Raw genomic sequence first — 26,730 nt, 5'->3', positions numbered from 1 at the left:
AGTGTCATCTTTAAAGTATTTACAGTATACTCCCCATCTAAGATCCATTTTGATATTTACGGCTTCCCTTTTTGAGAGTCAAAATCTTGTTTCATTCCTGTTTACATCCTCTGTAAAAGTTCAAATAGTAGGGTTTTTTTTGTTATTTGTTAATGAGATGAGACAGATAACACATTTGGGTGAATTGGTTTCTTAGGCAACTAGACTTACCACCTCAGTATGTTGGTAGCCAGTGTGCAAGTAGAAAAGTGGTTGGTTGCCCCCTTTCTTCCTAGCGGAAGGGGAAAGAAAGGCTAATTTCAGGGATCTATACTGCTTTTCTTTGAAGAGAGAGAAAACTAGAATCCAGTCCTGGGATCGAATGTCTTTATTAAAGAAATGAGTAAATGGCAGCACAAATCAGCAGCAATAATTTTGGAAGGAATGAGGGGACAAGGTGTATGGTCATAAATGTGATTATTTCATGGTCTCAAGGTAGCTGAAGAAGTGTGCCTGAGGCCCACTGATCGGTATTACACATTGCAGATGCAAGGCAAGACTAAAACACTAAAGGCCAAACCCTATGCCTTTCAGAAGCCAAATCAAAACCTTACAGATTATCACAGTAGTCAGTAAGATTGCATCTTAAGAATTGAAATTGGAGTCATTTTCCTCAGAGTTTTCAGTTAGGAGCAAAGCTACAAAGTGAGTAGGCTTGAAGGAGGAACACCCTTTTGAGAATGTAGTTATTTCTGAAATGATTCAGTGCTTTCTCCTATTTTAATTTTCCATGATGTATTACTTCCTTTGTTTTATACTTTTAACTATCCCCAATTTCTCTGAGAAAACATATATTACAAGGAGCAGGATCAAATAGCAAGAGACTTATCACCTTAGCCATTCAGAAATCCTACTGTCTTATCGCAGATAATCTCAAATGAAAACTTCTAAGGTTTTCAACAACGGTGGAAGAAAGATTTATGTTTACTGATCTGGAGCAGGAAATTAGGTTTAAGCAATCTCTAAAGCTGATTAAAATGAAGTAAAAAAATCCACCCTCCATTTTGTACCATTGTACTACTCTCTGGTGCCCCCACCAGGCTTGTTTTCTGGAATTAGTTGGGGCCGTGGTGGAGGGCCACTGTGATCCAATACTCCATTGCTCAAACCCTTTTCTTTGTGGCTTAAGGGCTTTTGAGAGAAACTGATAAAATAGAGAGATAGATAAATAAATAGATAGATAAATAAATAGATAAATAAATAAATAAATACAACACAACTCTGGCAGATTAATCAGCACCACCTCAACACAATAGAGGGGAGAGAGCAAGATTAATAGGAGGAAAGGGTGGAAAGGAAGGGGCTTGAAAGGGAAGACCGTGACAGCAGGTGGTGGGAAAGAGAAGTCTTGGGCTTAAAGCAAGTCCAAATCAAAGGAGTGGATGCTAGCAATGGGAGCTCTCCAGAAGTTGAAGGTGCTGTATTCAAGGAGGGAATCGCCTTCGGAGCTTTTCTCCTGTTCTCCTGTTGCTTGCCCGGTCATTTTGCCAGCGCTGCTGTCTTTGATCTTGTAGATGGATGTATCTGACAGACCCAGGCCTTCCAGCTCCGACAGATCCAGTTCTGGAATGGGCATCCTCCAGAAAAGAAAGGAGCTGTACTGGCTACTCACAGGATCCCTCATAACTTCCTAGAAAGAAAGCACTTGTTAGTGTTCATGCTACAGCAACCTCTTCATGTTCCATGGCCTTTCCTTATTAAAAACTTCACATCCTCATTTCCTCTGTACATGATCCAAGTTCCGTAGAACAAGCTTTGGGACCCCCTACCTTTATTACCATTTTCTACCATTTCCTAACTTTTCCCCATCTTGGAATGACTTGCTTCACTGCCTACTTCTTCAAGTCAATTTGGGTCTGGTTCTCAAGGCCTTCTAGAATCTGGTCCCAAACTTCCTAGCAGTAGCACATTCTCTGCTAGTTATGCTCATTCCTGTCTTGCTTAACTTTCTCTACTCTCTGCTTTTTCCCTCTATTCTCCCATTTTTTTTTTGTTTTAATATCCTAGATTCCCAATTTATTATAAAAGACTATAACCAAGAACAGCAGATGGAAGAGATGCACAAGGCCAGGGGTATAGGGAAAGGGTGCAGAGCTTCCATTCCCTCCCCAGGTGCACTGCTCTCCCACGTCTCCACATGTTTTCACCAACCGGAAGCTCCTCTACTCTCCGTCTTAAAATAAGTACCCAAGTTTCAAGACTACTGGAGGAGTCCCTAGAATTCCCTAGGAATTCAAGTCCTTAGAGGAATCTTTCCCCCAAATCCTTATATTAGTAAATCCTTGACTTTTTCCTGATTTTGGCTTAATAGGTACCTCTAAAAAGGGCTTCCATGAGATTTCTGCTTTCTGTTTTCCTCCCTGCCTTCTAAACCCTGCTATAAACTCAACTTTTCCAGGAGAACATCCTTAAACTTACTCAGCTCTCTCTATTCTGTATCTCCCAGCATCTCCACCAACACCCTGTATAGTTTTACCCCACTATTACCAGTTTGGGGCTACAGATCACTGTTATGTGTCTTGAATAGGGATAATCTCTCTCCTTCAAGAAACAGAGTTTCCCTAAACGTGAAAACCAGTCGACTTTACACCTTCTTCACAAGTGCTGGGCTTTGCACACAATAAGACATTCAAGGCTGCTGATTAATTTTCTCCATTTAATACAATCCATACCTTGCCACCCCCCACCTATTAGCCCACAGATAAGCCCTAATAGTCTCTATTTCTCTCTAGCCTACCTCTCCTTCAAAACAAAACCCAGGTACTAAAAGAATTTTCCCACGCTCTAACAAGATCTTTTTTTCTCTGATCCCAATGCTAGATTATACCTGAGAGCAAATGGATTGGAAATCCCAGGTAAGGAGAGTAAGAGCTTAGATTGGAAGGAGAAAAGTCCCTCTTCAGAATTAGATATTTTTCCATGCTTTAAGGAGTGCTCCTATCACCTTTTCTGCTCATTCCACCCACACCCTGATGTTATATGACTATTATATCTCCTTCCCCCCGCTGGTTACTGGCCAAGGGAAAGGGCCAAAGACTTAGCTGAAATGTTCCCAAAGAAATAGAAAGAACGTTCCATTGCCTCCAAAAATAGAACCCCCGTTTGAAAAGGCCTTCCTCCCAACGCACTCCATTGGCTCTTACCAGACCTTGAGGCTCAAAAATAGTGGCCTTAAATAGGTTCCCAACTGCCTCCATAAAACGTTAGGTGAACATGATAACCACTATACTACAGAAATTCTATAACCCCAGATAATGTGAACCATCTCAACTAGGGCCAAAAAAGAAAGCCTTAATCTAGAGCGTGGTTATGTGTGATTGTAGGGGCTTCAGGACTGGAGAGTGGGCAGACTAGGATGTTTTTAATGTTAAAAGTCAATTGTCAATTGCTCTTTCTCTTCTGACGTTTAGGCTCCAAAATAAACCCTGGGAACTGAGCATTACTCAGCAGAGAAGCTGCTTAGAAGGAGGGTTATGTGGGGACTGGAACAGGGTGGGGGAGCATGTTAGAAAGGTGAGGTCATCATCCTATGCTATTCAGCTCTGATCATCTCCACAGTAATTTGCAGAGACATGTACAGAAAGAGAGCTACAAAAAATGGTTGTACCTCTCAGCCTACCAACTCCAGGCTTCAATCTGGGACTACGGAGATTCCAAGATGCAAACCTCAGGAATCGTCAGTGTTACTGACTACAGACTGACCACAGGGATTTTTTTCCCCTTGTTTTTTCTGATTTCTTTTCTTTTCCTTTTTCTTTTCTTTCTTTCCTTCCTTCTTCCCTCCCTCCCTTCTTTCATTCCTTCCTTTCTTCCCCCCTCCCCAAGATTACCAGTTATTTGCCTACCTTGCTGGCTTTTTTTTAATATCCCCTCCCTTACCAGTACCCTCCAGAGCAAGCTCAGTATAAATGCTGGGTACATGTACATTCTTTTTTTTTTTTCAAGATTTTATTTATTTATTGGACAGACAGAGATCGCAAGCAGGCAGAGAGGCCTGAAGAGAAGCAGGCTCCCTGCTGAGCAAGACCCTGGGATCATGACCTGAGCCAAAGGCAGAGGCTTTAACCCACTGAGCCACCCAGGTGCCCCCGCATGTACATTCTTTAAAAAATAGAATCATAGGGGGGGGAAAGAACATACAATTTTAAAACTAGGAACATGTTAGGAGTGCCTGGCTGGCTCAGTCGTTGAACTGTGTGACTCTTGATCTTGGGGTTATGAGTGAGCCCCATGTTGGATGTAGAGATTACTTTCAAAAAGGAATAAATAAAATAAATATATTCTGTGCTATAACATAGAGTATATTTAGAAAGAAAGAAAGAATGTGAGAAATTATCTAGTGACTTCTGAAGCCTTCTAGGCAGTTGGACCCAGGTCTCATTCCCAATCTGGTCTTTTTTTGCTGTACTGTGAATAGATAGTTACCCACAGTTTTATATAATCCTATACCAATATTCTCAAAACTTGCAAGAATTGTTTTGGTTCCTGAAAAACAGATATTCAGTGGATTAGGTGTTGAATGTTCCCTGTGACTCTGATCTGAATGATGAAAATGCAAAAAAGGCAGTAGAGAGCAAGGTAGAATCTGAGACAGGGAAAAAGCTCTTTGACAAACTAACGCCTTTTCTTAAAACCAGAGTATATATAAAAAGTGTCCGAACAATCCCTGAATGTCTGGCAGAATGTATCTTGCAAATTAAAAATGCTAAAGGAAATTCTATGAAGTATTAAGTTACAAGACCTAAAATCTCTGGCTATGCCTTGACTCAGAGGCTGTACAGAGGGTACAAATGCATTCTAGAAAGACACTCACACAAGCATGTATGGCACTTAAAATCAAGTCAAGAACACTGACTACACAGAAAATTGAAACAAAGCACCATCTACATTACATTACATTCATTAGTAATGAACTTTTGGTATTTAATATAGTATGGATTTAATTTCCAAATTTTGCAAGAGGTCCCTTTCCAGTAAGCTTTCTCTTCCCCTCCCCAAATGTTCTCCACCCATACATACCTCATCTTTCTTTACATTCCTTAAAGGGCTTGGACCACAATATACACTCAATAAATACGTCTAACTGTCCTTCATTTTAAATTAGCCAGATATTTTAGGCAAAGGTGATTTCTAAATATCACCATCTATTCTTAAAGATACATGATTAGCAAATGTATAGTATAAAAAGACACACTCTGAGCCACACAGACACACCCAAATACCCTTTGTCTAGACCGTCTGTGGGAATCCAAGGCCTGCCCAACAGGGCCTTGCTGTGTCATGCTGCCACCTTAAGGGGGGGTAGGGAGGAGGACAAGGGATGGTGGTTGGAGGGGATGGAAGCTCTCTGGCATCTCATTATATTTGCCTCATTCTGGTCTTGGATTTTCCTGTTGGTCATGTCCTTCCCTCATCTACTCCCAATGAGCTGCAAATAATCCTTTCCAGAATCTGGGACCCTATGCACCTTTTGTGGGATGTACTGTTTTCAAAATGGGATCAGGCAATTCTCCAACACAACACAAAGGCCCCCACCTTCCTACTTCAAGCTGCCTCTTTCTTTGGAGCAAAGGTTTGTTACAGGGAGCGGGAGACTGTTAAAAGAGAGGTGGGGATTACTTTCAATATTATCTCATCCCTTCTCGCAAATTCCCTTCTATGGAGACAAATCAGTTTGGGGTGAAGGTAGACACACAATGGAACAAGATGGGGAAAAAAAAAAAAGTAAATATGGGGAAGTACAGGTTAGAGCAAAACAGAAGACTAGGGATTCATCAAAAAACACAACAAACATTAAACATTCATCAAAAAATTATAGCTTGAAAAAGATACAGATAACAACTGAGGATAATAAAATACATAAGACAGATTATAGGAAAATAGATACTTGAAATAAATGCTGAGAAATGATAGCTACATGTATATTGTTAGAAATTAATGTCTGTGGATTAGAAGGCAAGGATGGAGATCTTAGCAAAGAGATATAACAAGGGGACCAAAAAACCATTCATTGTTCATAGCGCCCCCTTCTCTCCTCTTGAGTTGTCCCCCAACCTTATCCTTATTTAGGGTCTTCAACCTAACCAGAAGCAGCTACTCTTCTATCTTTGCAACCCCTTGCCCCCATTCCCTCAATTAATTTACCTGTTATCAGTGAATTACTAATGTGTTCCAAAGACGGAAGGAGTACCTCGGGGGGGGGCTCCGGCGTCTGCTCTGGGCTGGAGAAAAAGAAAGCTGTTGTGGTTTTGACGGCTTTGTCTTCTCACTCCCTCTCCCTCTTCCGTGGCTGAGTCTATCTGTTCAGTCTCCCCCTGCAATGCAGCCCCTCCTAAGAAGGGCGGAAGGACTCCCCGCCCCCTCCTTGCCTGACTCGGCTAATTCAAATGATAGGTTCCAGAACACTTTAGGGAGGGAGAAAGGATTAAAGCATCTCCGTAGGCTTATTGGTCGGCACAATTATTCCCGAGCTCTTACAGCACCCCCATGCTGACTGGGGTGCAATGAATGAGCAGTTAATTGTCCCCTAATTTTAGGATTATGGATTAAAAAGCTTAGCTCTAGATAACAATAAAGGAGTGTTCCCTTATTCCCCAATTTAAGGATTTCAAGTTACGAAGTGTTTTATTTTTGAGAATCAGAAAAACCCTCTACCCCTCCCTCCAATCCCTACCCTCCTCTGGCGGCTCGCCTCCGCACCCTCACAATGAGTAAACCTAGCCCCGTTCCACTTTGGGTAGAGCACGAGAGAACTGGGCGGGTGGAGGGGGGGTGGGGTGGTGTGTGTGTGTGTGTGTGTTGGAGGGGTGTGTGTGTGTGTGTGTGTGTGTTGGGGGGTGCCCCCGCGAATCTCTCAACTTGGCTGGCTCCGGGGGGTCGGGGGGGGGGGGCTTCTATTGGTTTTGCCCCGCAAGGCCTGGCGCGCAAAGGTGACGTGCTACTGCGGACCGCGCAGCTCCGGGGTCCGGCTCAGGAGAAAGCCCTCTCGTAGGCTCCAAGTCCCCAGTCCGTGCAGCAGGGGCGGCGGCCGTCGGGGGCTGCCAGGCCCCCTCCCACTGCCCCGCGCGGTGCAATGCCTCACCAGTCCAGCGGGGAGCAGTGCGCCCAGCTCCGGTCCGGACGGGTTTCGTAATCGCGTCGCCGCCGTTTCCGCCCTGAGCCAGCCCCACCTCTGCCGGCCCGCCCTCGGCTCCCCCGCCGCGCTGCGGAGCCAGGCCGGGAAGCCCACACTGGAGGGCCCGACGCCGGAGCCCCCCACCCGCCGCAGCTGCACGCCTCGATGCCGGAGCGCTGCTGGTGAGACCGCCGCAGGTGAGACTCGGGCCCGGGTGCCCCGCCTGTGCTTCGGGGCGGAGGCGCACCGGATGCTGGGGGTGGGGGAGGAGGGAGGCCAGGGCCGCCCAGATGCTGGGTCGGTGGGAGAAGGGGTGCGCTCCCCGAGACACAGTCTCCGTCCCCTCCACCGTTCGTGTGCTGCTCAGGCCCGGGCCGCTGTAGAGTCGAGGGCAGGAAGGGACTGGGGTGTCGGGGTGCTGGGGGTGGGGCGCGGGGAGGCGAGAGGGGGAGAAGTTCTCCTCGAGACTCACCGAACTCCGTGGTGGCGTGGGCCGGACAGAGCAAGCCCAGTTGGGTCCTGGAAGGGCTGAGCCCGAGCCCGAAGCAACCACGGAAGACAGTGACAGAATCCGAAAAATTCACAGCGAGATTCCCAATCCTGGTTCAGCTTTGGGAGGAGCGGAGGATTTCTGGGTAGAGTTGGGGAGTGGGCAGAAATGGAGTCTGTCGGACTGAATCTGCTGGGCAGGGAGCTTAGGGCCTAGCCCTGTTTGCTCGTAAGTCCCCCCCCCCCCAACCCCACAAGACCTTTCTTGTGGGGGGAGGACAGAGTTGGTGCTGGGGCAGATGCCTGTCAGTTGACTGAAAAGTGCGTGTCCAGCTACTTCTCTGTTGCCCCTCAGCACCCCTCCACGTCTGGAGGTCTCTACAAGGAACCAGCTGCAGCCCCGGGCTTGGAGCCAGAGTTGCCCACTCTGTTCTCTCAATTCTCTTTCTCTTTCTCTTTCTCCAGCTGCTTCTTGTGAAGGCTTGTCGGGCAGCGGGTTGGAGGCCTTGAGGCTGAAGGCAGCGGGACCGGGAAAACCGGTTTCAGGCTAGGACAGGACCCGGGAACTACCTCTGTACATCCTTCCTCTCTGGAACCTTTCTCCCATCCCTCCTCCTGCTCACTCCCCAATAGTTTGGAAGCTCCCTAAGCCCCAATGTGACCTTGGTGTCTCCTAGCTCCCTATTTCACCCTTCCTGTTTGGGACTCTGGCCCAGTTCTCAGTGCTGCTTGTCTGTCAGGATAAGGCCTTATGTAGTCCAATCCTGATTCCTCCTGCTGTTTTCCCAGCCCCTTCCCCTCCCCTGGGGGTGGGGGGCCCTAAAATAGTGGGCATTGAATTTGGGTGCCTTTTCTTCCTGCGCTTACCAGCTCAGGACTTCATTTTTCCTCAACCCACTCTTCTCTAGATATTTGTAAAGAGGAGAGTGGCTCTTACTTCCTTTTCTGGCCCTGTCCCCCCACCACCGCCCACATTCACCCTGCCCAGTCTTCTCCGCACTCTGACCCCACTGCCAAGTTTCAGAGACCCTTATGTTCTATGTCGTAGGGAATGGAATTTCCTGGTCATTTCTCATCATCACTGGCCCTTTTCGTGCCAAGTCCCACATACACTTTCCCTCCACCCAGCTCTGGCTAGGTCCCTGGAAAGGGAACAGAAACGTCCTTGTTCCCTCCACTGCCCCTTTCCTTCCCTCTCCTCTCCCCTCTTCTCTCCTCTCTTCTCTCCTCTCCCCTCCCACCCTCCACTTCTGTCCACTCAGCTTTGTTCAGAACGGGTGTTGGGAGAGAGTCCACAGTCTGTACAGTCTGTCTGGTGGTATTGGGGGTTTCCTCTGATTCTTCATTGTTTTCTTCATTCCCCTGCCTGCAGCCCTTACCAGCTGCCACTGGGTTTGCGACAAACCCTGTGACTGACTGACTGACTTCCCCACTGACCACAGCTCCCCTCTCTGGACAGCTGTGTTCTGACTTCTGCCCTGTCTCATTACTCCTCCCCTCCAGTGGTGGGAAGGGGAGTAAGCCAAGGCCGAGGCTTCTGGGTTCTTCTCTCCCCTTCAGGCTGTATCTCAGTGTGCCTGTGATCTCATTCCAGGGTTATTAAAAAAAGTCCTGTCAGTTCTTAGATGAGTTTAGGATGTCAGAGCATTGGGGTTCCAGGCCTGGAAAGGAGGGAGATTTCTGTTCATGCTGGAGTGTAATTGTGAAACTGCCCTGTTGGGAATCTTTTTTTTTTTTTTTTTTTTTTAAGATTTTTAGTTATTTACTTGACAGACAGAGATCACAAGTAGGCAGAGAGGCAGGCAGAGAGAGGAGGAAGCAGGCTCCCCACTAAGCAGAGAGCCCGATGCGGGGCTCGATCCCAGGACCCTGGGATCATGACCTAGGCAGAGGCTTTAACCCACTGAGCCACCCAGGTGCCCCGCCCTGTTGGGAATCTTTGAGGTTGCCTATATCATAGGCCTGGGGAAGTGCCATGAGCACAGAGGAAACCCAGATGGGCCCTATCTGGGCTGGCAGTGAGGAAAAGGGGAGGAAGTTCTTCCTTGGACACTAACGCTGTTATAAAGTTCCTTGTGTCTGGTTGGCTGATGAAGCTTGGGAATGGAAGTGGTGAGAAGGGAGGAGAGAACAGGTTCCAGCATGAGGGGAGGAGACAGGTGGGGAGGCCTGGGCCTTACGGGGCGTGGGGCAGAGCAGAGTGGCACGATAGGACATGTGAAGAGGATGGGGAGGCCGGAAGAAGATTCCTCGTGGAACAGATTACACCAAGTACACATACCTACAACCAGTGTGCAAATGGTCTGTACCAGACACACATGCACAGAAATGGCTGTGCCACCAGAGTGCACACACAGGACACAGATAAACAGGCTGCAGACAGCCTTCAGGAAGGATCTCAAGGTCAAGTAATAAAGGAAATGTTCGGTGGCTTCTGGGAGAGGTTGGATCTCAGCTGAGGGAAATGAGGAGGAGCAAGGTCAGGGAATCGAAAGGGAAGAAATTCCTCAGTGTAGGAAAAGTCTTTTTTGAGGTCCAAACTGCTGCAGTTAATCACCCACAACCTGGCAGTCAAGGTCTCAGTCTTAAAGAGATGTTCAGGGTAGGTAAGGAAAAAGGGAGGGACAAGGGCGGAGGTCTTGTTTGTGAGAACGAAAAACCACCATTTCCTCTTCAAAGTCACTTAATTGCCCCTCCCTTTCTGCCCTAAACCCAGGGAGAAGGAACGTGGGGCTTGTAGCACCCCCAAACTGTGCTCATTTCTGCCACTAGCCTTTGGCCTCTCCCATCCTCACCCTAAATGCTTCTGTCCCCTTCCTCTCCCTTGGTTCCAGCAGCTGCAGCGCCTCTACCCCTTGGTGCCCTTCTGATTCTTTTCTTTCTCTGGGAGTCAAAATGGGAGGTCCTTTTGTTTGGAGGGGTTAGTGTTGGGTGCAGGACTTGGGCCTTCAAGGGAGAAGGAGAAGATCTGGCCTCACCAGGAGACTTGTCAAGGTGGGATACATGGTAAAGGTAGGATTTCTCACTAACTTTCTTTTCTCTTCACTTTCTGCTCATCCAGGGTTCTGCGTCTGAGGAAGACATAACCTTGTGCCTGCTTGCTCAGCCTGGCCTGGCCCTGCTGACCCTCAGTCTGAGACGCTGACCCTCCCTGCCCAGCCAAGGGTACCTTGGACACTGCTGTCTCCAGACCCGTGCAGCTGAGTAGACTCAGGCTGTTGTCACACCTGAAGGGACGGAAGAGTGGGCAGTCAAGGCACCAGAGCAAGAGCCCTCTGGGGCCTCAGGCAGAGGAGTGAAACTGGAACCATCAGGGAACATGAGTGAATTTTGGCATAAATTGGGTTGCTGTGTGGTAGAGAAACCCCAGCCGGTGAGTCCCCCAGCCCCGACCCCCACCCTGGTGCACAAAGAATCTAGTTACCCGGGCCTGTGAGGCAGACATACCACCTATGATCTGGTGCCTAGAAGGCACGCTGCTTGCTTCCCTCTCCGTCAGGATAGTCTCTCTGGCCAGGCAGGTGTGTACTTGGAATCAAGGGGGACTGTGTGATGGAGGAAGTGAATTGTCCTAGCTATCACTTCCTGTTTTTGTCCATTCTGACTTGGGCAGGGGTTGTAGGTGGAGCTAAATACCTGTCAGTTTTTCCCATTGTTTCCTCATCAGCCAGAGGTGACTTGGATATGTCCTTTCTTTGTCTAGTATTCCCTCTGCGGGCCCCTGTCCTCACCACCCTCCCTATGTCCTTTCTGTCTATATGTTATTGGCTTTCATACTCTAGTGATTTCTTTGTTGTGATGCCACATACCCTTGCCCATTGGGCCCTTAGCTCTACCCCTAGTGATTTTCAGGACTCTATTCCCTTTTTCCAGTTGCAGACCTAACTCCCCCCTGTCTTCTCTAAACAGAAGAAGAAAAGGAGACGAATTGACCGGACCATGATTGGGGAACCAATGAATTTTGTCCACCTGACTCACATTGGCTCTGGGGAGATGGGGGCCGGAGATGGACTTGCCATGGTAATGAGAGAATGGGGAGAGAGTGATATGGGATTGTGGCCTAGAACCTTTCCCCTTTGCTGAAGTGTGGGCTGGGGACATGGTAAATACCCGGTGGGGAAGTAAGAAGCTAGGATTCTAGTCCTGGCCACCAGCTGCACAAACCTGAGACCTGGCATTTCAGGTCTCTGGCCTAGGCTCCCTTATTTTTACACTTAGCAGATTGTTCATCATCAGGATGGGGAATATATATGACCCAGGAGTTATTTGGAGGGCTTTTGCCAACAACCCAAACCCTTCTGTTAATTAAGAACTGCTATTCCAGTGCCATAGTAAGTTATATCATGGCTGGGTGTGTTGAGGCAGGAAGAAGGCTGCATACTCCTGTTCTAAATAACGCCAGATACTCTCTTCTGCTCTCAACATAAGGGAAACGGGCCTGGACATAGTGAAGGAGGCTTTTCACTGATTGCAAAACTCAGAAAAATATGAGAGTCCTGGGGATGCCTGGGTGGCTCAGTTGGTTAAGCAGCTGCCTCTGGCTCAGGTCATGGTCCCAGCGTACTGGGATCGAGTCCCGCATTGGGCTCCTTGCTCTGCAGGGAGTCTGCTTCTCCCTCTGCCACTCTGTTTGCCTATGCTCACTCTCTCTCTCTCTGACAAATAAATAAAATAAAATCTTTAAAAAAAAAAAAAAATGAGAGTCCTTCATGAGAGTTCTTAGTATCCGAAGACCCATTTTATCTCAGTCTCATGAGAGTCAGTATGAAGGGAGACTTTGAGACTTCCTTGGAAGAATGGCTGTTGGTTTTAACCTTTTCAGATTGACTATATTGCCAGGGAGATGGGGTGAGCCTCTTCATGGAGGGCACAGGGGAGATTGCTTGTGCGATACCTGGACTTGGGGTGAGGGTCTCCCATGTGCTTTTTCACAGACAGGTGCAGTTCAGGAGCAGATGAGATCCAAGGGAAACCGAGACAGGCCATGGAGCAATTCTAGGGGATTGTAGCTCCAATAGAAACGGTGAGTGAGTAGAGAAACCTGTTCAGTACCTCCAGCCCCTGTCAGCATCCTGATGCCTTACCTCGGAACCCTGATCTCTGCCAGAATGGGAGGTGAGAGGAGGAAGGATGAATAAGAATGGAGGGGTCAAGAATTTCGGATGTAGAAAGGCAGAGAGAGAGGGAGGTACAGACAGAAATCAAGAGAACACCACCCTGGAAATAGTCTAGAGTCTGTGCTAGGTGGTGCCTTCTCCCTGACTGCCTCAGTTTTCCTTGAGACTTACCTTCTTCAATTTCTTTTTTAATCAGGCTCTGCTGTCTGAAGCTTCTGCTCCGTGTCCAGCCCAGAAGAGATGGTGCCCCCTCCTCGAACCAGTGACCCCAGGGCCCCTCTTTTCCCTTTTTGCCTATTAGTGCCTCAGAAGGCTTGGGGGCTGGACTCCCTCTCTTCCCTCTGGCTCTAGCCCCTCCTGGAGATGGGCTCAAGGCAGCAGGACTGACCATGTGACTACTGGTTGGCCAGAGGAGCTCAGCTGAAGCCCTGGACACTCTCAGATCTGAGATAGGAGTTTTCTGGGAACCTGGAAGGCATTCCCTTCTCCTGAATGACGGTCTAGGTGCCATCTGTTTTTAAACTCTTAACCTGGAACTCCTTAAATGGGGTAGGTGGGTGAGATTACCAAAGCTGAAGCCGGCTTTTCCGAGAAGCTCCTTACCTCCCTGCCCTTCTCCATTTTCCTCCTGGAATGAACTGAAGCAGACGTCAAGCAGGGGGTAGGAGGGTGACCACTGCCTAGTTTATATATTCTTTCTCTTTAGGTCCCAAAACTTAAGCTCGATTTCTCTCTGCCACTACCAGCTCTTTCTCCAGGAGGCCTCTAACCCTGTTTCTGCAGCATTGTGAGTTCTCCAACATCTTTTTAAATTAATTAAAAGTTTAATTTAAGATGAGTTCTCTTAATTACCCCCCTCTTTCTACTACCTCTGCCTTCAGCCCAGCCCCATTAGGAACCTTATTGTTTCCCACTGAATGAAAGCTAAGGTAAGAAGTGGGTCTTAACCTGATGGGATCCCATTTAAGTCTTGGGGACCTGGCCTGCCCTCTGCCAATCTCCCTGCTGGCTCAGGTGAGGTGGAAGAGGGATCTGGAGAGAAACTCAGAATGCTGCAAAACTAAGAGGTATGTCTGAGAATGTATATCCTAACCATTGAGGATGAGAGGCATGGTAGGTTGAAAACAATCTGTGAGGTTAGGGATATTAGATCCTCACCACATGGGAGCAGGGAAACCTCCAGAGCAAGGATTCTCAACCTCAGCACTTCTGACATTTGGGTTGGATAATTCTTTTTAATGGGGGACTGTCCTGCGCATTATAGGACATTCAGTAGGGTGTATGTCCTAGTTATGACAGCAAAAAATGCCCCCAGGTATTGCCAAATGTCTCCTAGGAGGCAAAATCACTCCTAAGTGAGAACCACTGCTCAAGAGTCCAGGTATTTTTCTCCAAAGTGTTTTCTCCACCCTCCTCTCATCCCATCATTCACCTAAGCCTGAGCCACAGATGAACCAGGCCCTCTTGCAAAGTAGGCTTACTAGGGCCGCACACAATGTTGAAAACAGCCCTTTATTCGATGTGTTGCTTGTGCTTTGCATGGGTTCATGTCTCTGGTGGATTGTACTGTTCTCCATTCTTCTTTGGAGGAGGGGTTCCTGAAGTGTGGAGGCATGAACTGAGCATGGTGAGATTGGGGAAGAGAGGGAGAAAAAAGGAGAGCCATAGACACCCAAGTTTATCCTCTGCAAACTTTAAGCTCCATTTCTGTGCTCTAGTCCTAGAACCAGACACAAATAAGACTCAGGGAGTTTTGTCTGAAGACCAGGTCCCACTCCCCACCTGGCTGAAGAGTCTGTGTTAGGTGGGAAAATATTGCAGGAGGAGGGTCTTTAGGCAGTTTGTTTTCTCAGGTGTTTTTTTTTCTTCTGGCCCCTTCCCTCAGAGTGGTTAGAAAGGCAGAACGAGACCGGTGAGCTCCTGCCAGCTCTTGACTGAGAGGATGGGGGTCTCTCATTAGCTCAGCAACAAGAAGCATCCTATTTGATGGTGAGGGTGTCAGGAAGGTGGGAACTAGGATCCACTCTGCTGAGTCTACCATCCACCCAGTTTGCCCTACCTATAGTGACAGGTTCTGATTTTGTTCCAATTTCAGTGTATTTCCTGCCACTTTTCAGGGTCTAAGATTGGTCATACATTCCCAATTTACTCTGTTCCAGTGTAGCTAGTTGTTCTGAAAGTAGCTCATAGGTTGTCCTAAAGTAGCTTAATAGCCTGAGGGTTATATTCAATCTGATGGGGTCATAGGGGAGAAGGATGGGGAACTCATGGACTCTGGTCACCACGATCTACCGCCTTATCCTAATGCCTCTTCTTTGGCCACAGTCTTTGGTATTCTCTTGCCTTTAGCTACCTTTTCTAACGTGTATGCTACCATCACTTGAACTGTATTTAAGAGTGATGGCAAAGGGTTTGAGAGTCATAATTTATATTAAAAATGTGTTGGACTTTTAAATACATTTTTCAAATAAAAAATGTTTAAGCAAAGTAGTCGCAGAGTAATCACTACAGGCATGTTTGGGGTCAAAGGATAAATACAGTTGATGAAGGTAACTGCTAAAAAGTAGCTGACGTGGAATTCTGTGCCATCTTCGCCCTTTGCAAGGACAGAAGGCCAAGTATTGTGAAGGCAAGGAGAAGACCACCAGTATCTTCCAAGGGCTCAACTCCTTATTCTTCCTGTTCCCTCCTCTTGGCATTTATCTGAGATTTTTCAAGTCTTTAAACAATCACTTGTTTAAAAATGACTTTGGAAATGAAGCAGAGGAAGAACATCAACATTATGGAGGGGGGGATAAAATATGCTGGGGGACAAGGGGAGGGATCAGGCCCAATGCTGCTGGTTACACAGTTCAGTTTTAAGGTTCAAGAGATTTCTGGTCTCCACCTCAGATACCTCTGTAAAAAGACACAAGACCAAACAATTTTTTTTCTAGTTTTGTTTTTCTGTACTAAAAATATCCAGTGGGTGCTGGGATCAAAAAGGGTGGATAGGTTGAGATGCTGAAACCTCTTGCAGATGAAGTGGCCATTACCTGCGGTTTTTCTCTAGCTGGGTGAGGAAACAGAAAAAAAGGGAAAATATTACAACTATATCTGTATTCTTTTCCCTTCCTTGCTTCGTCTCCCTCCCCAGAAGCCCTCATTCCCTCAACACCACTGCCCCGTTTATGCTGCCTTTTTATACTGAATTAACGGTATTGAATACCCAAGGAGAAAGATAAAAACTAGCAAAATGACAGACCACGTATACTATTTTATTGTCCTTCCCTTCTCCCCAAAGTTCCTGAAACCCTGTCAACTGAGAAAGGCAGAGGACTATCCTTCCTGAAGAATTCTGAAATTGCTGGAAATAATCCCAGGAGTCCTTTGGGATAGTGGTGGTCAGGGACATCAGTACTAGTGTCAATCCTGTTGTGACTGTCATTTGGTAGCTTTGTAAACCCCCATCCCTTATGTGAAGTGGGGATAATTACACCTCACAGCACTGTGAGGATTGATCCAGGTAAAGAGTACATAGTAAGACCTCAAATACTGGATGTTGTTACTATTAAACTATTAATAAGCTGAGAACTATTAATATCTTCCATATCTATGATCAGCATCAAGAATTGTTGATACAGCTATAATTCTCATGATTTGGGCCATAACCCTCCCATGACCAGTAGTATATGTTGCCCATTAACCAACCCGCAGTTGCTCAAGAAATAGGTGGCATCAGCAGCCAACGATGTAACCAGTATATTACACATCAGCGGGGAAACTAGGTAAGTAACACTTCATGCAAACACTTACTGGTTCCATCTCTGTGAACACTGCAGACAGACTGTTCCAAATATCCTCCAGCCCGATCCTGACCCGTCTCCAAAAAGCAAGGGCTGGGCTGGGGCTGGGGCTGGGGCCAAAGAAGAGGAAGGGTGTAGGTCTGATTCTAGAGCTGAGAGGGGGTGTGGGAGTGGTGGTGGTAGTACTGGTGGTGGTCTGAGTGGTACAACTGGTGTCAGAGCAGAGACTGGAGTCCAGAGGGCACTCCTCCCGAAGCCGGTTGCATGGACATTTCTCATAAGTACACGGCCGATGCTCTGTACGGAGTTGGTTCAGTGCCCCAACTCGAAGGCGCCCAGAAAGGCCCTGCAGCTTCCCAGACCGGGTCCGACTCATGGTGCCTGACTGGCAGTGGCAGTGCCACGGGCCCCAGGGCATCAGCACCAGCCGCAGATCCTCGGGAGGGGGCATGGCCGTTTGCGAGGGCTGCTGCCACCGGTTAGGGGTGGACCCGGCTGTGGACCACTGGCTCATGGTACTGTCGGGGTGCTGTATTTCCCCCCCAGTAGGCTGCCAGGTGTTGGCCGGCACGTCTGTAGACATCCTGATCTCCGCCTCCTGGGTATTTGCTTTAAACTTCGAGCTGGGCACCCTCGCTGTATTGTAACCCCTGCTGAAAGACGCTGCAGTGATGTTATTCTTTCTGGCGTTAATCACAACCCCCTCTTCCAAAGACTCATCCTCCTCGGCAGACGACACAATCGACTTGCTTACGCCTGTGGCCACCGTGGAGGCCAAGAGCTCCGCAGCAGCCGGGCCTGCTAGGCGCTCGACAGTGGCCCCGACGTCATCCTCATCCTCCATTGTTACCTTCATCCTCCTGGGGCCACCGGTCCGGAGGGTGGTCCGGTAGTGGCGGGACATAGGGACCCCGAGGCGGAAACTGACCCGCTGGGTCTCGGTGGAAGTCAGGCCTTGGGCCCCCGCCGCCCGGGGCCCCAGACTCAGCAGCAGGGCCCAGAGCAGCGCGCCGGCGGCGGGGACCATGGGGCCGGCCGGTGTGCGGCTGAGAGGGAGGCCAGCGAGGGAGGCCGGGACTCCTACCTTCTCTCCCTCCCTTCCGCTCGCGACCCAGCGGGTCGTTTGAACCGCGCCCTGCGGATGGGGAGGGAAGAGGGGCCCTCGTATGCGCGTGCCACGCCCCTCCCCCTGGGCCCTAGCAGAGCAGCCCCCAGGGCTGAGATCAAAAACCGAGGAACCACCGCGGCCAGAACGCCGTGCCAGAACCGACCGACGCATTGTGATGCTACGGGCCTGGGCAAGTAGGGCACTTCTCGGAACCGGGCTTAAACCTCGCATCGCAGTTTATTAGCCGCTACGGATCAGAATTTACTAAAGAGGACAAAAGTACACGTTTGGAAAGCACTCCTTCCCGACCCACAGGCAACAGCTGTGACAAAGAAGGGAGCTGCAGTTCTTCCAGGTTTAGGGAGCTGACTCCCGGTTCCCAGTAGGCTGCGCAGTGAGTTAAGCCCTGGCCTCCCCTCCACCTCTTACTGAGAGCTTCACAGACTGCTAGCATGCCCCCGGTGGAAAGGGTCTCAGCACCTCCACTTACAGGGGAGGAAAAGGACACTCAGAGAAATGCGGTTATATTTGCCCAAGGTTCTGCAGCCTTCCCCATTCCCCTACAAGATGCCACTACATACACCCCTATAGCTGAACTGATGATCACTGGGCAAATGAGGTTCCAGACTTTGGAGCCCTGCTTTGAAGGCACGGTCATGAGAGGAATGAGACCCCAGGGAAATGTGAAGGTCCTGTGGTACTGGGGTTGAGGAGGAGGTGTTTTAGGGAACAGCCCAGATGTTTCAGGGTTAGAGCATAGGCAGATTAATCTTTGCTTGGTTCTAAGGCCCTTGATTCTTTTCTTCCTCTAGGTCCCTCGTGAGCCATGGAGCTCCCGATCCAGCCTAGGAGAGAAAAACAAAAAAAGTAGGACCTGGGTTTTACTCACTGGTTTGGGGACAGAAGCCAGAGAATTGCAAGAGTCAAAAGATTGGCTGCTTGAACTGGTGGTCCTCAGGCTCCTTTGTCCCTTAGGCCCTCCCCACTGGGTATTTTCTCTGCTTTGCTGCCCTTCTTGACTTCTTAACTTCTACGACTAAGTTCTGTGCTGTGAATATTCCTTTATCTCTGATGCCTCAGCACTTATATGTATAGTTTTGTGTGTGTGTTTTTTTTCCTTTGTTCTTGTTGGGTGCAGGCCTTAATTTCTTCTCTGGGTGAGCACAGTTTTCCCAGATACAACGAAGCATCTAGAAGCAGGGCCCCTATCTTTTAGTTCCTCTGCATCTCCCCCAAGGCATTAAGAAAGCTGGAACTGGCTTTATACATCCCACCCCAAACTTTTCTCCTCAAGCTCGGGACTCACTGTCTGACAGCTTCAGGGATGTGAACCTGATCCAAGGAGATGAGTTGGGCCAGCTCTCCCAGGCTGTTCAGAAAACGGATCTTTCTTGTAAACTTGGAACTGAAAAGAGAGGAGGATAAACCAGGTTGTGTGTTGTACTGGGAAGAGGGTTCCTGGAGATCCTTACAAAGGGCAATGTAACAAGCAGAGCATGGTTAAGGCTAGAAAGAGCCAGGCTGGGGAAAAATCTTCATCTTGATTTTGAAAATGGGAGAGAAGACATCCTTGTCCTCAGAGCTGGTACCTGATGAAGGGCCGCAGCAGTGCCAGGAATGCCTTCACGTACCAGGTGGCATGAACAACCACCAGGGCACGCAGGTTCTTCCGGAGCCTGAAGAATAGGAAAGAGATCATTCTACTCTTCTACCTTCATGCTGGAAGAGCAGGTGGGGCTACGTTCTATGCTTTAACTTCCTTCACATCTGCAGTTTCTAGATTTCTCCGGCAGTGGGGTCTAGTCCCCCCTCCTTGGCCTGTAATCTGAGCTCCACCCATTGTGTTTAGCCCTTTGTGCTCCTCATTTTTAGGCATTCCTCTTGTCAGAATCCTCCTGTCCCATCTCCCTCCTGTGCCCTACCCTCACAGAAATTCTTGGCTACTCCCCTTTTCCCATAGCTCCCAGGACCGGGACACCAAAAACAAAAAAGAAATGAGCTAGAAAAGTGAGCAAAGGGAAGATGGGGGAAAGAAAAAGGGAAAAGGAACATCTCGGGGAACAAAGCCATATGGGTCAGGTATAGAAGGCGGACAGAAGCAGAAAATGGCGGCCTGGGCAATAAACTAATAGGCAAGATGGGGAGAAAAGGAAGGGGTATGCCACCTCGATTTATTGGATTTTCACACATGGCCAGTGGCAAAACTATTATCATTGCCATTATGCAGAGAAGAAAACCGCGTCCCGGGGAAGTTAAGTGACTTGTCCAAGGTAAATGATAGAGACAAGATCTGAAACCAGGTTTCCCTAACTCTGAGAGTACAGAAGACAGGAGAGGCCTGGAAAGGGTTGGAGAGAAACAAGGAAAAGAGAAAGGGACTAAATGGAAGAGGAAATAGCAGAAAGAGGGAAAGAGAAGGCGTAGTTGTGGCCCTCTTGCCCTCGTGGCTCACCGCCGGTCCAGAGTGTGGTAACACTGGCGCATCCAGCCCAGAGGTGGGACCTGGGCCCTACTCGTGCCTCCACTCAAGTGAACAAGCAGGTAATTTTCAGCGACCAGTAGCTCCAGAGTTCCCACCATATACCTGGGGGGCCGGGAGGGGACACAACTGTCAGGGGAGGTACATGCTTGGGGTTTGGGGAGCGAGAGGGACAAGCAGGGGAAGCAGCAGAGGGAGAGGGAGAAGCAGGATCTCCCCCAAGCATGGAGCCCAACGAGGTGAGGCTTGATCCCAGGGCCCCAAGATCAGGACCCGAGCCAAAGGCAGACACTCAACCAACTGAGCCATCCAGGCATCCCAGGGGGTTCTTTTTCACTTTTCCCTCCTTAACATCCCCCCTGGAGCCTTCAGGGCTTCTATCTCACCTGAACAAGTGTTCCATGACATAGGTGTAGTTGGGGATGCTGCTGCTGGGTAGGTAACAGGAAGAGAAGACGATAACCGCATTGAGGCCATCACCATGGTAACCTGGAGCGGACAGAGGGGAAAACTCATTCAGTCAACAACTAGGAATGACAGACAGTACATCTATTTAGCTTGAAGGACTCTGAGGATTTTAAACCCAGGGACTGAGTTTCCAACTTTGATGTTCTATTCAGGAAGTCGCAGGTCTTTCCCTGCCACATATCTGAGCAATTACCTCCATGAGAGAGGACTTTCTTATAGAGCTCAATGACAGTCATGTCCACTCTTTGCTCCCGCTGTCCTATCCGGAACACCCTCCAGTGACGACCATCTTCTCCAGCCACATCCCACACACAACCCCGGCCCAGCCTTTCCACTGCCTCACTGGCCCCCAGACCTTCTGCCCGGGGCAGGTCATCTGAAAGAGAGGGATGGGGAAGGGTCAGTAAGGCATAGTACAGACCTTCAGTATCTTCTAACTTCCCCAGGTTTCTAGAGTGGATTGCTCTAACCTCTCATTCCTCAGTTTTTTTCTAGGATTCCAGCGCTAGTTTGTCCAGTGCCTTGCTGGTTTCTCTTTCCTCTGACTCACAATCCTCACTTTTTCGCTAGACACTGGCCGTGAGGTAACCCTGCACTATGGTAGGTCCATTTCCCTTGCCAGTATTAGTTTTTTTCTAGATTCTTCCTTATTTTTTGTGCCTTTCCTTGGGTGAAATCCTCTGTTCCCATATCTTCAATAACCACCAGTAAGGTGATGATTCCAAATTTGCCCCTCTAACCCATGTCCCTAAATGCTCAGAGTGGACACCTTTAGTTTGTGTCTTTCTGTCATCTCCAAGCCACCAGACCCAAGTGTAATTCAAACTCCTTCTCTTCCTCCTCTCTCCCATATTTCCTTTCTGGATGAATGACTCCATCCATCTAGGTGGCTGAGAGAGAAAACTGGTATTATCAAAGATTTTCTTCTCTGTCAGCCAACTGGACTCCAAATCTTCTTCTATATTATCTCCACTATATTCTCTTATCATTCTCTCTACTACTACTGTCCTGATTCAGGTTCTTAGCATTTCTCATCTGGCCTTAGTGCTAGCCTCCTGACTGGTTTCCATGTCTTTAGTCTGTTTACTCCATTTTACCCTCTATCCTACAGACAGAGCAAGCTTTGTTTTCTACCCTACCTTTCCTACTCAAATGGCAATATACCATACTCAATAGTTCTCATGATCCTTCCATAGCAATGGAAACAGCTGCCTCATCTTAGAAAATGGTTGTCTGTTTGGCTCAGTTGGTGGAGCATGCAACACTGACCCTTGATGGTGGGGTTGTGAGTTTGAGCCCCATGTTGGGTGTAGAGATCACTTAAAAAATAAAAATCTTAAAAAAGAAAAAAAAAAGTATTCTGGGGCGCCTGGGTGGCTCAGTGGGTTAAAGCCTCTGCCTCTGGCTCAGGTCATGATCTCAGGGTCCTGGGATTGAGCCCCCCCATTGGGCTCTCTGCTCAGCAGGGAGCCTGCTTCCTCCTCTCTCTCTCTGCCGGCCTCTCTGCCTACTCACCTACTACTGTCTGTCAAATAAATAAATAAAATCTTTTTTTTTTTTTTTTAAAGATTTTATTTATTTATTTGGTAGAGAGAGATCACAAGCAGGCAGAGAGGCAGGCAGAGAGAGAGAGAAGGAAGCAGGCTCCCGGCTGAGCAGAGAGCCCGATGCGGGGCTCGATCCCAGGACCCTGGGATCATGACCTGAGCCGAAGGCAGCGGCTTAACCCACTGAGCCACCCAGGCGCCCCAATAAATAAAATCTTTAAAAAAATTTTTTTAAAAAGTATTCTATAACATGGATACACCATGTAAGAATTAATACTCTACTGACAGACCTTTTGGTTGTTTCCAACCTCTTTAGAGCCATTAAATCGGATCATGTTACTCCCTTGATCAAAACCATTCAGTGGCTACCCTACGACTCAACAACTGCACTACTGGGTATTTACCACAAAGATACAAATGTAGTGATCCAAAGGGGTACATGCACCCCATTGTTTCTAATAGCAATGTCCACAATAGCCAAACTATGAAAAGTGCCCAGATGTCCAATAACAGATGAATGGATAAAGAAGATGTGGTATATATGTACCAGCCACCAAAAACCAAAAAAACAAAACAAAAGAAACCCTGCCATTTGCAATGATGTGGATGAACTAGAGGGAATTATGCTAAGCAAAATAAGTCAATCAGAGAAAGATAATTATCATATGATCTCACTGATATGTGGAACTTGAGAAACAAGGCAGAGGATCATAGGAAAAGAGAGGAAAAAATGAAACAAGATGAAACTAGAGAGGGAGACAAACCATAAGAGACTCTTAATCTCAGGAAACAAACTGAGGGCTGCTGGTGGGGGTGGGGAGGGATAGGGTAGCTAGATGATGGACACTGGGGAGGGTATGTGTTGTGGTAAGCACTGTGAATTGTGTAATGAATCACAGACCTGTACCCCTGAAGCAAATAACACCTTATATGTTAACAATAAAAAACAAATTAAATAAGTAAGTAAATAAATAAATAAAACTATTCAGTGATTTTTCATTGCCTACAGGATAAAATCTAAACTACTCAGTGTGGTAATCCCCATGATTTGACTCCTACCAACATTCAGAAGCCCATTTGAGCTCATTCAGAAGCTCAGGTAACAGCTTGGACATGTGATTGCTCTGAAGTCGAGAGCAATCTTGTGGCAAACCTGGGAGGTCTGTACTAACTCCAGTCAAGCATCACAGGTGAACTCTAGGATACCCTGTTGACATCTAGAAAAGTGGAGAATTTGTGGGTAAAACTCATACATTTGGTGTCAGAAGCGTTGTGAGTAGAGAAGAAACAAAGTTTTCCTTAATATTAAAATAGTCATGCTTAATACTTTGAACTCCCCAACATGTCCAACAAGCCATACTCCTACCCAAGTTGATGCTTCTACCTAGAATGCCTCCCCAGCTACCTAAAGATCAGCTCAGAATCACCTCTTTTGTGAAGTCTTTCCTAATGCCTTTCAGGCAGAACTGACCTTGTCCTTACCCCTGCATACATCCCTATAGGTATGTAGACCATAATCTTCAACTACACTTACTTGTATATGTGTTAATTTCTTATTAAACAGAGAACTCCCTGAGGGTAGGACAATCTTATTTATCCTTATAACTCGGTTCTCGATCAGTAATAGCATATCACAGTCACTCAGTGAAAGCTTCCTTAACAAAGGACCCTTCCCACCCCTCTACTGTCTACTCTCACACTGGATCTACAGACTCTACCTTTCCATTCTGAGGAAATTAATTTTGCTGACCTTACCACTTGGTCCCCACCTAATTGTTTCTAACTTTAGTCCCATAAAATCCACCCTGAGCTTCTTTAACTCTAGCTTCTACTTTTACCAGCTCAGGCCTCGGTTTCTTGCCCACCTTCCCATTCAAATTCATGTCCACTGTCCAGCTGCTCGGAGTCTGAAGGTGTCTCCAATTCGTCTACCTCCAGGTCAGAACTACCATCAGGAGACGAAGGTACAGAGTTTGTGGGAGAAGTTCCATCGCCTCCAGTGCCCTTGGTCAGATTCAGTCGCAACTCTGGGGCAGAAAGACGCTTCCGCATGGGGCGTGGGCCACACAGGGCTAAAGTGCTGGGTGTACCTGGGGTTGGGATAGGGGAGAAAAGAATAGAAAAGTCTGTGTTGGCAGGGGAGTTAGGAATTCCTGCATATGATAGTGATATATGGGGTGAATTCTAAAGAACTTCCATTGCGGGGGGGGGGGGGCACGGCGGTGGTGAGTACCTGGGTGGCTCAGTAGGTTAAAGCCTCTGCCTTCAGCTCAGGTCATGATCCCAGGGTCCTGGGATCAGTCTCGCATTGGGCTCTCTGCTTGGCAGGGAACCTGCTTCCTCCTCTCTCTCTCTCTGCCTGCCTCTCTGCCTACTTGTAATCTCTGTCTAATAAATGAAAAAACAAAAAACAAACAAAAAAAAACAAACAAACTTCCACGGGGGCTATTTGGGAAAGTAGCAGTGGAACTACAACGGGGTGAGGGCAGCACAGCCCTTCACTGGCCTAGCATCAAGAACTTGTGGCCTAGATTCCAAATTTACCTACCTGCCTGTGAACCTCTCTCAGGATCGTCAAAACCTTCAGAAGGGTCGGCTTCTTCAGGAAGAAATCTAGAGGGGAAAGATTACAAAGGGGGCAGAAATGCAGGTTAAATGAATCAAGCCAGCTATCAGTTTATCAATCCTCTCACCAAGATATGACTTTTTTTTTTTTTTTAAGATTTATTTATTTGAGAGAGAGTACACAAGCCGAGGGGGCTGGGGTTGGGGGGTGGGAGGGCAGGGAGCACTGAGGGAGAGAAAGAAGGGAAGCAGACTCCCTGCTGAGTGCAGAGCCCAAGGCAGGGCTTGATCCCCTGACTCGGAGATCACCACCTGAGCCAAAAACAAGAGTCAGACGCTCAACTGACTGAGCCACCCGGCACCAGCCCTGATAAAATCTTACCAATCTTACTGCCTCTGCCTTCTTTTAACCCATCCTTCCTTCAAGTCCTAATTTCTCATTCCCACCTTCCATTCAGGAGCATCCCTCCGGTCCTTACCTGGGGAATTCTTCATCCTGCCACTCCTCCTTCAGCTCCAGTTCCCCAAGTCTGAGGGATGCTGCTGGGTGCGCTGCCTCGGCATTCTCCCCGGCCCTACAAGTCCCCCGAGGAAGGGATGATCATGAGATAAACTAGGCCGTGTCTTAAGGGAGCTGGTTTGTAGGTAGGAGACACTGGAATGAACAGTAATGAAGGTACAGAGCAGAGCATAGGCCCGAAAAAAGACGTGGGCTCTTGTCTCCTGGACAGATACCCCTACCACACCCACCACTACCTGGAGACAGATGAACCCTCCAGTGGGGTTTAGGAGCCAAGGGAAGATGGGAGGAAAGATGGGACACGTAGAGCTAAGCCTATTAACCTCTATGGCATTGCTCCACCTACACAGAGTGGGTAGAGATAGTCCCCAGTTCAGCTGGCTGGAACCTGACAGACCTGCCCAGCTGTCACTAGGCAGAGTTGGGGAAGACAGTACCTCATTAAGCCTGCCTTTCCTCCACCAGCTGGGGAGTGGTCAGGGAAAACCACGAGAGGCAGATAGGTCGGGGAAGACGGTAAGGAGGAAGAGTGAGAGTGATTTGCTGGGAAGGAGTACCGGGACCTAAAATTTCTTTCTAGATCAGCATTCCAGAGGGCCATTCTGGGGAGTGGGTGTGAGAAAGCAGACAACAAGGGGTAGTTTTATACACATGAAATAGGTAAGTTTCCTTTAAAAACAAAACAATAGGGAACTAATCTGAAACCCCCCAGCTCCCCATTTCCTGCCTAGAGCCACAAACTACCCCTTCCCTGCAGATTTGCCCTCTTGCAGTCATGTCTCTTCCAGGAAGCTGAGAATTGCCTTGGTCAGAGCTTGACGGTGGCAAAGTCCCTCAAGACTCTTCGTAGCTTGTTTCCAATCAAGTAAGCCAGATCTTACTTACCCCAGGGCTAACGTCTTTTCTCCTGCTTCTTGTGTGGTTCCCATCTTCAGGGTCTTCCTGCCTCCCTCAGCCACTTTGCAGCTGTCCGGGAGCTCCTTGTCCCAGCTCCCCAGCATTTCTGTGTCCTTTTTCTCTGTCTCACTGTTGTTGCTCTTGCCTCCAAGGAGGAGCGAGGTGTGGAAGGGAGGTAACCTTACCTTCAAACAGGTTTTGCCACCTCCCTTCTTTTCCCTTCCCAAGCAGCAGGTTTGCCCAAAAGAAAACCCTGCCTATGTGGGGGCGGGTTTTAGGGAAGAGAGGACATTTTCTAAAGTGTCTTGTCTTAGGGGAGTTGAGGAAGGCAATTTGTTTTCTCTTCCAGACTCCTTATAACTTCTGGAAGCTGCTCTTTAAAAAAAAAGAAAGAAAGAAAGAAAAGGGGGGGAAGGCAATGGTAAAAAAATTTTGGTTTTAAGACTATGCTTATAAAGCATAAGCAAGATTGGGAACGCCGTTATTAAGAGCGCTCTGAAAGAAGAAATGAATGAAAGGCCGAGGATACGGAGAGATGGAAAGGCTGTTGCTCTCCATTCCCCAAAAACGTTAATGAAGGGAGACATTCCATATGGCAGGAA

At 48.0% G+C, this 26,730-nt stretch overlaps 4 protein-coding genes across 5 annotated transcripts; 1 reads left to right on the top strand and 3 right to left on the bottom strand.

Annotated features, from left to right (window-relative positions):
* Positions 1 to 349: 349 nt before the first annotated feature.
* Positions 350 to 6,420, bottom strand: MLLT11 (MLLT11 transcription factor 7 cofactor). 2 transcript variants are annotated; one of them, XM_044239189.1, is made up of 2 exons: positions 6,230 to 6,420; positions 350 to 1,669 (listed from the first exon to the last, which is right to left on the bottom strand). In XM_044239189.1, exon 2 carries the CDS (start codon positions 1,661 to 1,663, stop codon positions 1,394 to 1,396), a length of 270 nt encoding a protein of 89 aa, XP_044095124.1. In that variant the 5' UTR covers positions 1,664 to 1,669; positions 6,230 to 6,420; the 3' UTR covers positions 350 to 1,393. The 2 variants fall into 2 exon arrangements, with proteins under 2 accessions (XP_044095124.1, XP_044095123.1); XM_044239188.1 differs by having other exon boundaries at positions 6,184 to 6,415.
* Positions 6,421 to 7,197: 777 nt separating this feature from the next.
* Positions 7,198 to 15,249, top strand: CDC42SE1 (CDC42 small effector 1). The gene is made up of 5 exons (XM_044239187.1): positions 7,198 to 7,350; positions 10,704 to 11,015; positions 11,552 to 11,662; positions 12,577 to 12,665; positions 12,956 to 15,249. Exons 2-4 carry the CDS (start codon positions 10,962 to 10,964, stop codon positions 12,649 to 12,651), a joined length of 240 nt encoding a protein of 79 aa, XP_044095122.1. The 5' UTR covers positions 7,198 to 7,350; positions 10,704 to 10,961; the 3' UTR covers positions 12,652 to 12,665; positions 12,956 to 15,249.
* A 266-nt stretch (positions 15,250 to 15,515) lies between these two features.
* C2H1orf56 (chromosome 2 C1orf56 homolog) lies at positions 15,516 to 17,571 on the bottom strand. The gene is made up of 2 exons (XM_044236513.1): positions 16,555 to 17,571; positions 15,516 to 15,811 (listed from the first exon to the last, which is right to left on the bottom strand). The coding sequence occupies exons 1-2, from the start codon at positions 17,569 to 17,571 to the stop codon at positions 15,791 to 15,793; spliced, it is 1,038 nt and encodes a 345-aa protein (XP_044092448.1). The 3' UTR covers positions 15,516 to 15,790.
* A 299-nt stretch (positions 17,572 to 17,870) lies between these two features.
* Positions 17,871 to 26,713, bottom strand: BNIPL (BCL2 interacting protein like). Its single transcript, XM_044239186.1, has 10 exons — positions 26,117 to 26,713; positions 25,191 to 25,286; positions 24,695 to 24,759; positions 24,012 to 24,236; positions 20,793 to 20,975; positions 20,518 to 20,620; positions 20,105 to 20,236; positions 19,242 to 19,328; positions 18,959 to 19,057; positions 17,871 to 18,497 (listed from the first exon to the last, which is right to left on the bottom strand). Exons 1-10 carry the CDS (start codon positions 26,230 to 26,232, stop codon positions 18,461 to 18,463), a joined length of 1,143 nt encoding a protein of 380 aa, XP_044095121.1. The 5' UTR covers positions 26,233 to 26,713; the 3' UTR covers positions 17,871 to 18,460.
* Between the last annotated feature and the right edge of the window lie 17 nt (positions 26,714 to 26,730).

This window comes from Neovison vison, chromosome 2, assembly GCF_020171115.1.
Source record: "Neovison vison isolate M4711 chromosome 2, ASM_NN_V1, whole genome shotgun sequence".
NCBI classification, from domain to species: Eukaryota; Metazoa; Chordata; class Mammalia; order Carnivora; family Mustelidae; genus Neogale; species Neogale vison.
Note: the sequence above shows the minus strand (reverse complement) of the source record. Positions and strands in the feature narration are given on the sequence as shown.

Excerpts from the sequence above, each read along its gene's own strand:
- MLLT11 (XM_044239189.1), bottom strand. The coding sequence starts at position 1,663 with ATGAGGGATCCTGTGAGTAGCCAGTACAGCTCCTTTCTTTTCTGGAGG.
- CDC42SE1 (XM_044239187.1), top strand. The coding sequence starts at position 10,962 with ATGAGTGAATTTTGGCATAAATTGGGTTGCTGTGTGGTAGAGAAACCC. Across the intron at positions 11,016-11,551 it reads TGGTAGAGAAACCCCAGCCG|AAGAAGAAAAGGAGACGAAT; the intron begins GTGAGTCCCCCA and ends TTCTCTAAACAG. Across the intron at positions 11,663-12,576 it reads CCGGAGATGGACTTGCCATG|ACAGGTGCAGTTCAGGAGCA; the intron begins GTAATGAGAGAA and ends GCTTTTTCACAG.
- C2H1orf56 (XM_044236513.1), bottom strand. The coding sequence starts at position 17,571 with ATGGTCCCCGCCGCCGGCGCGCTGCTCTGGGCCCTGCTGCTGAGTCTG. Across the intron at positions 15,812-16,554 it reads TGTTCACAGAGATGGAACCA|CTAGAGAAAAACCGCAGGTA; the intron begins GTAAGTGTTTGC and ends TTCCTCACCCAG.
- BNIPL (XM_044239186.1), bottom strand. The coding sequence starts at position 26,232 with ATGCTGGGGAGCTGGGACAAGGAGCTCCCGGACAGCTGCAAAGTGGCT. Across the intron at positions 20,621-20,792 it reads GAAAGTCCTCTCTCATGGAG|GTTACCATGGTGATGGCCTC; the intron begins GTAATTGCTCAG and ends TGTCCGCTCCAG. Across the intron at positions 20,237-20,517 it reads GTCATGGAACACTTGTTCAG|GTATATGGTGGGAACTCTGG; the intron begins GTGAGATAGAAG and ends CCGGCCCCCCAG.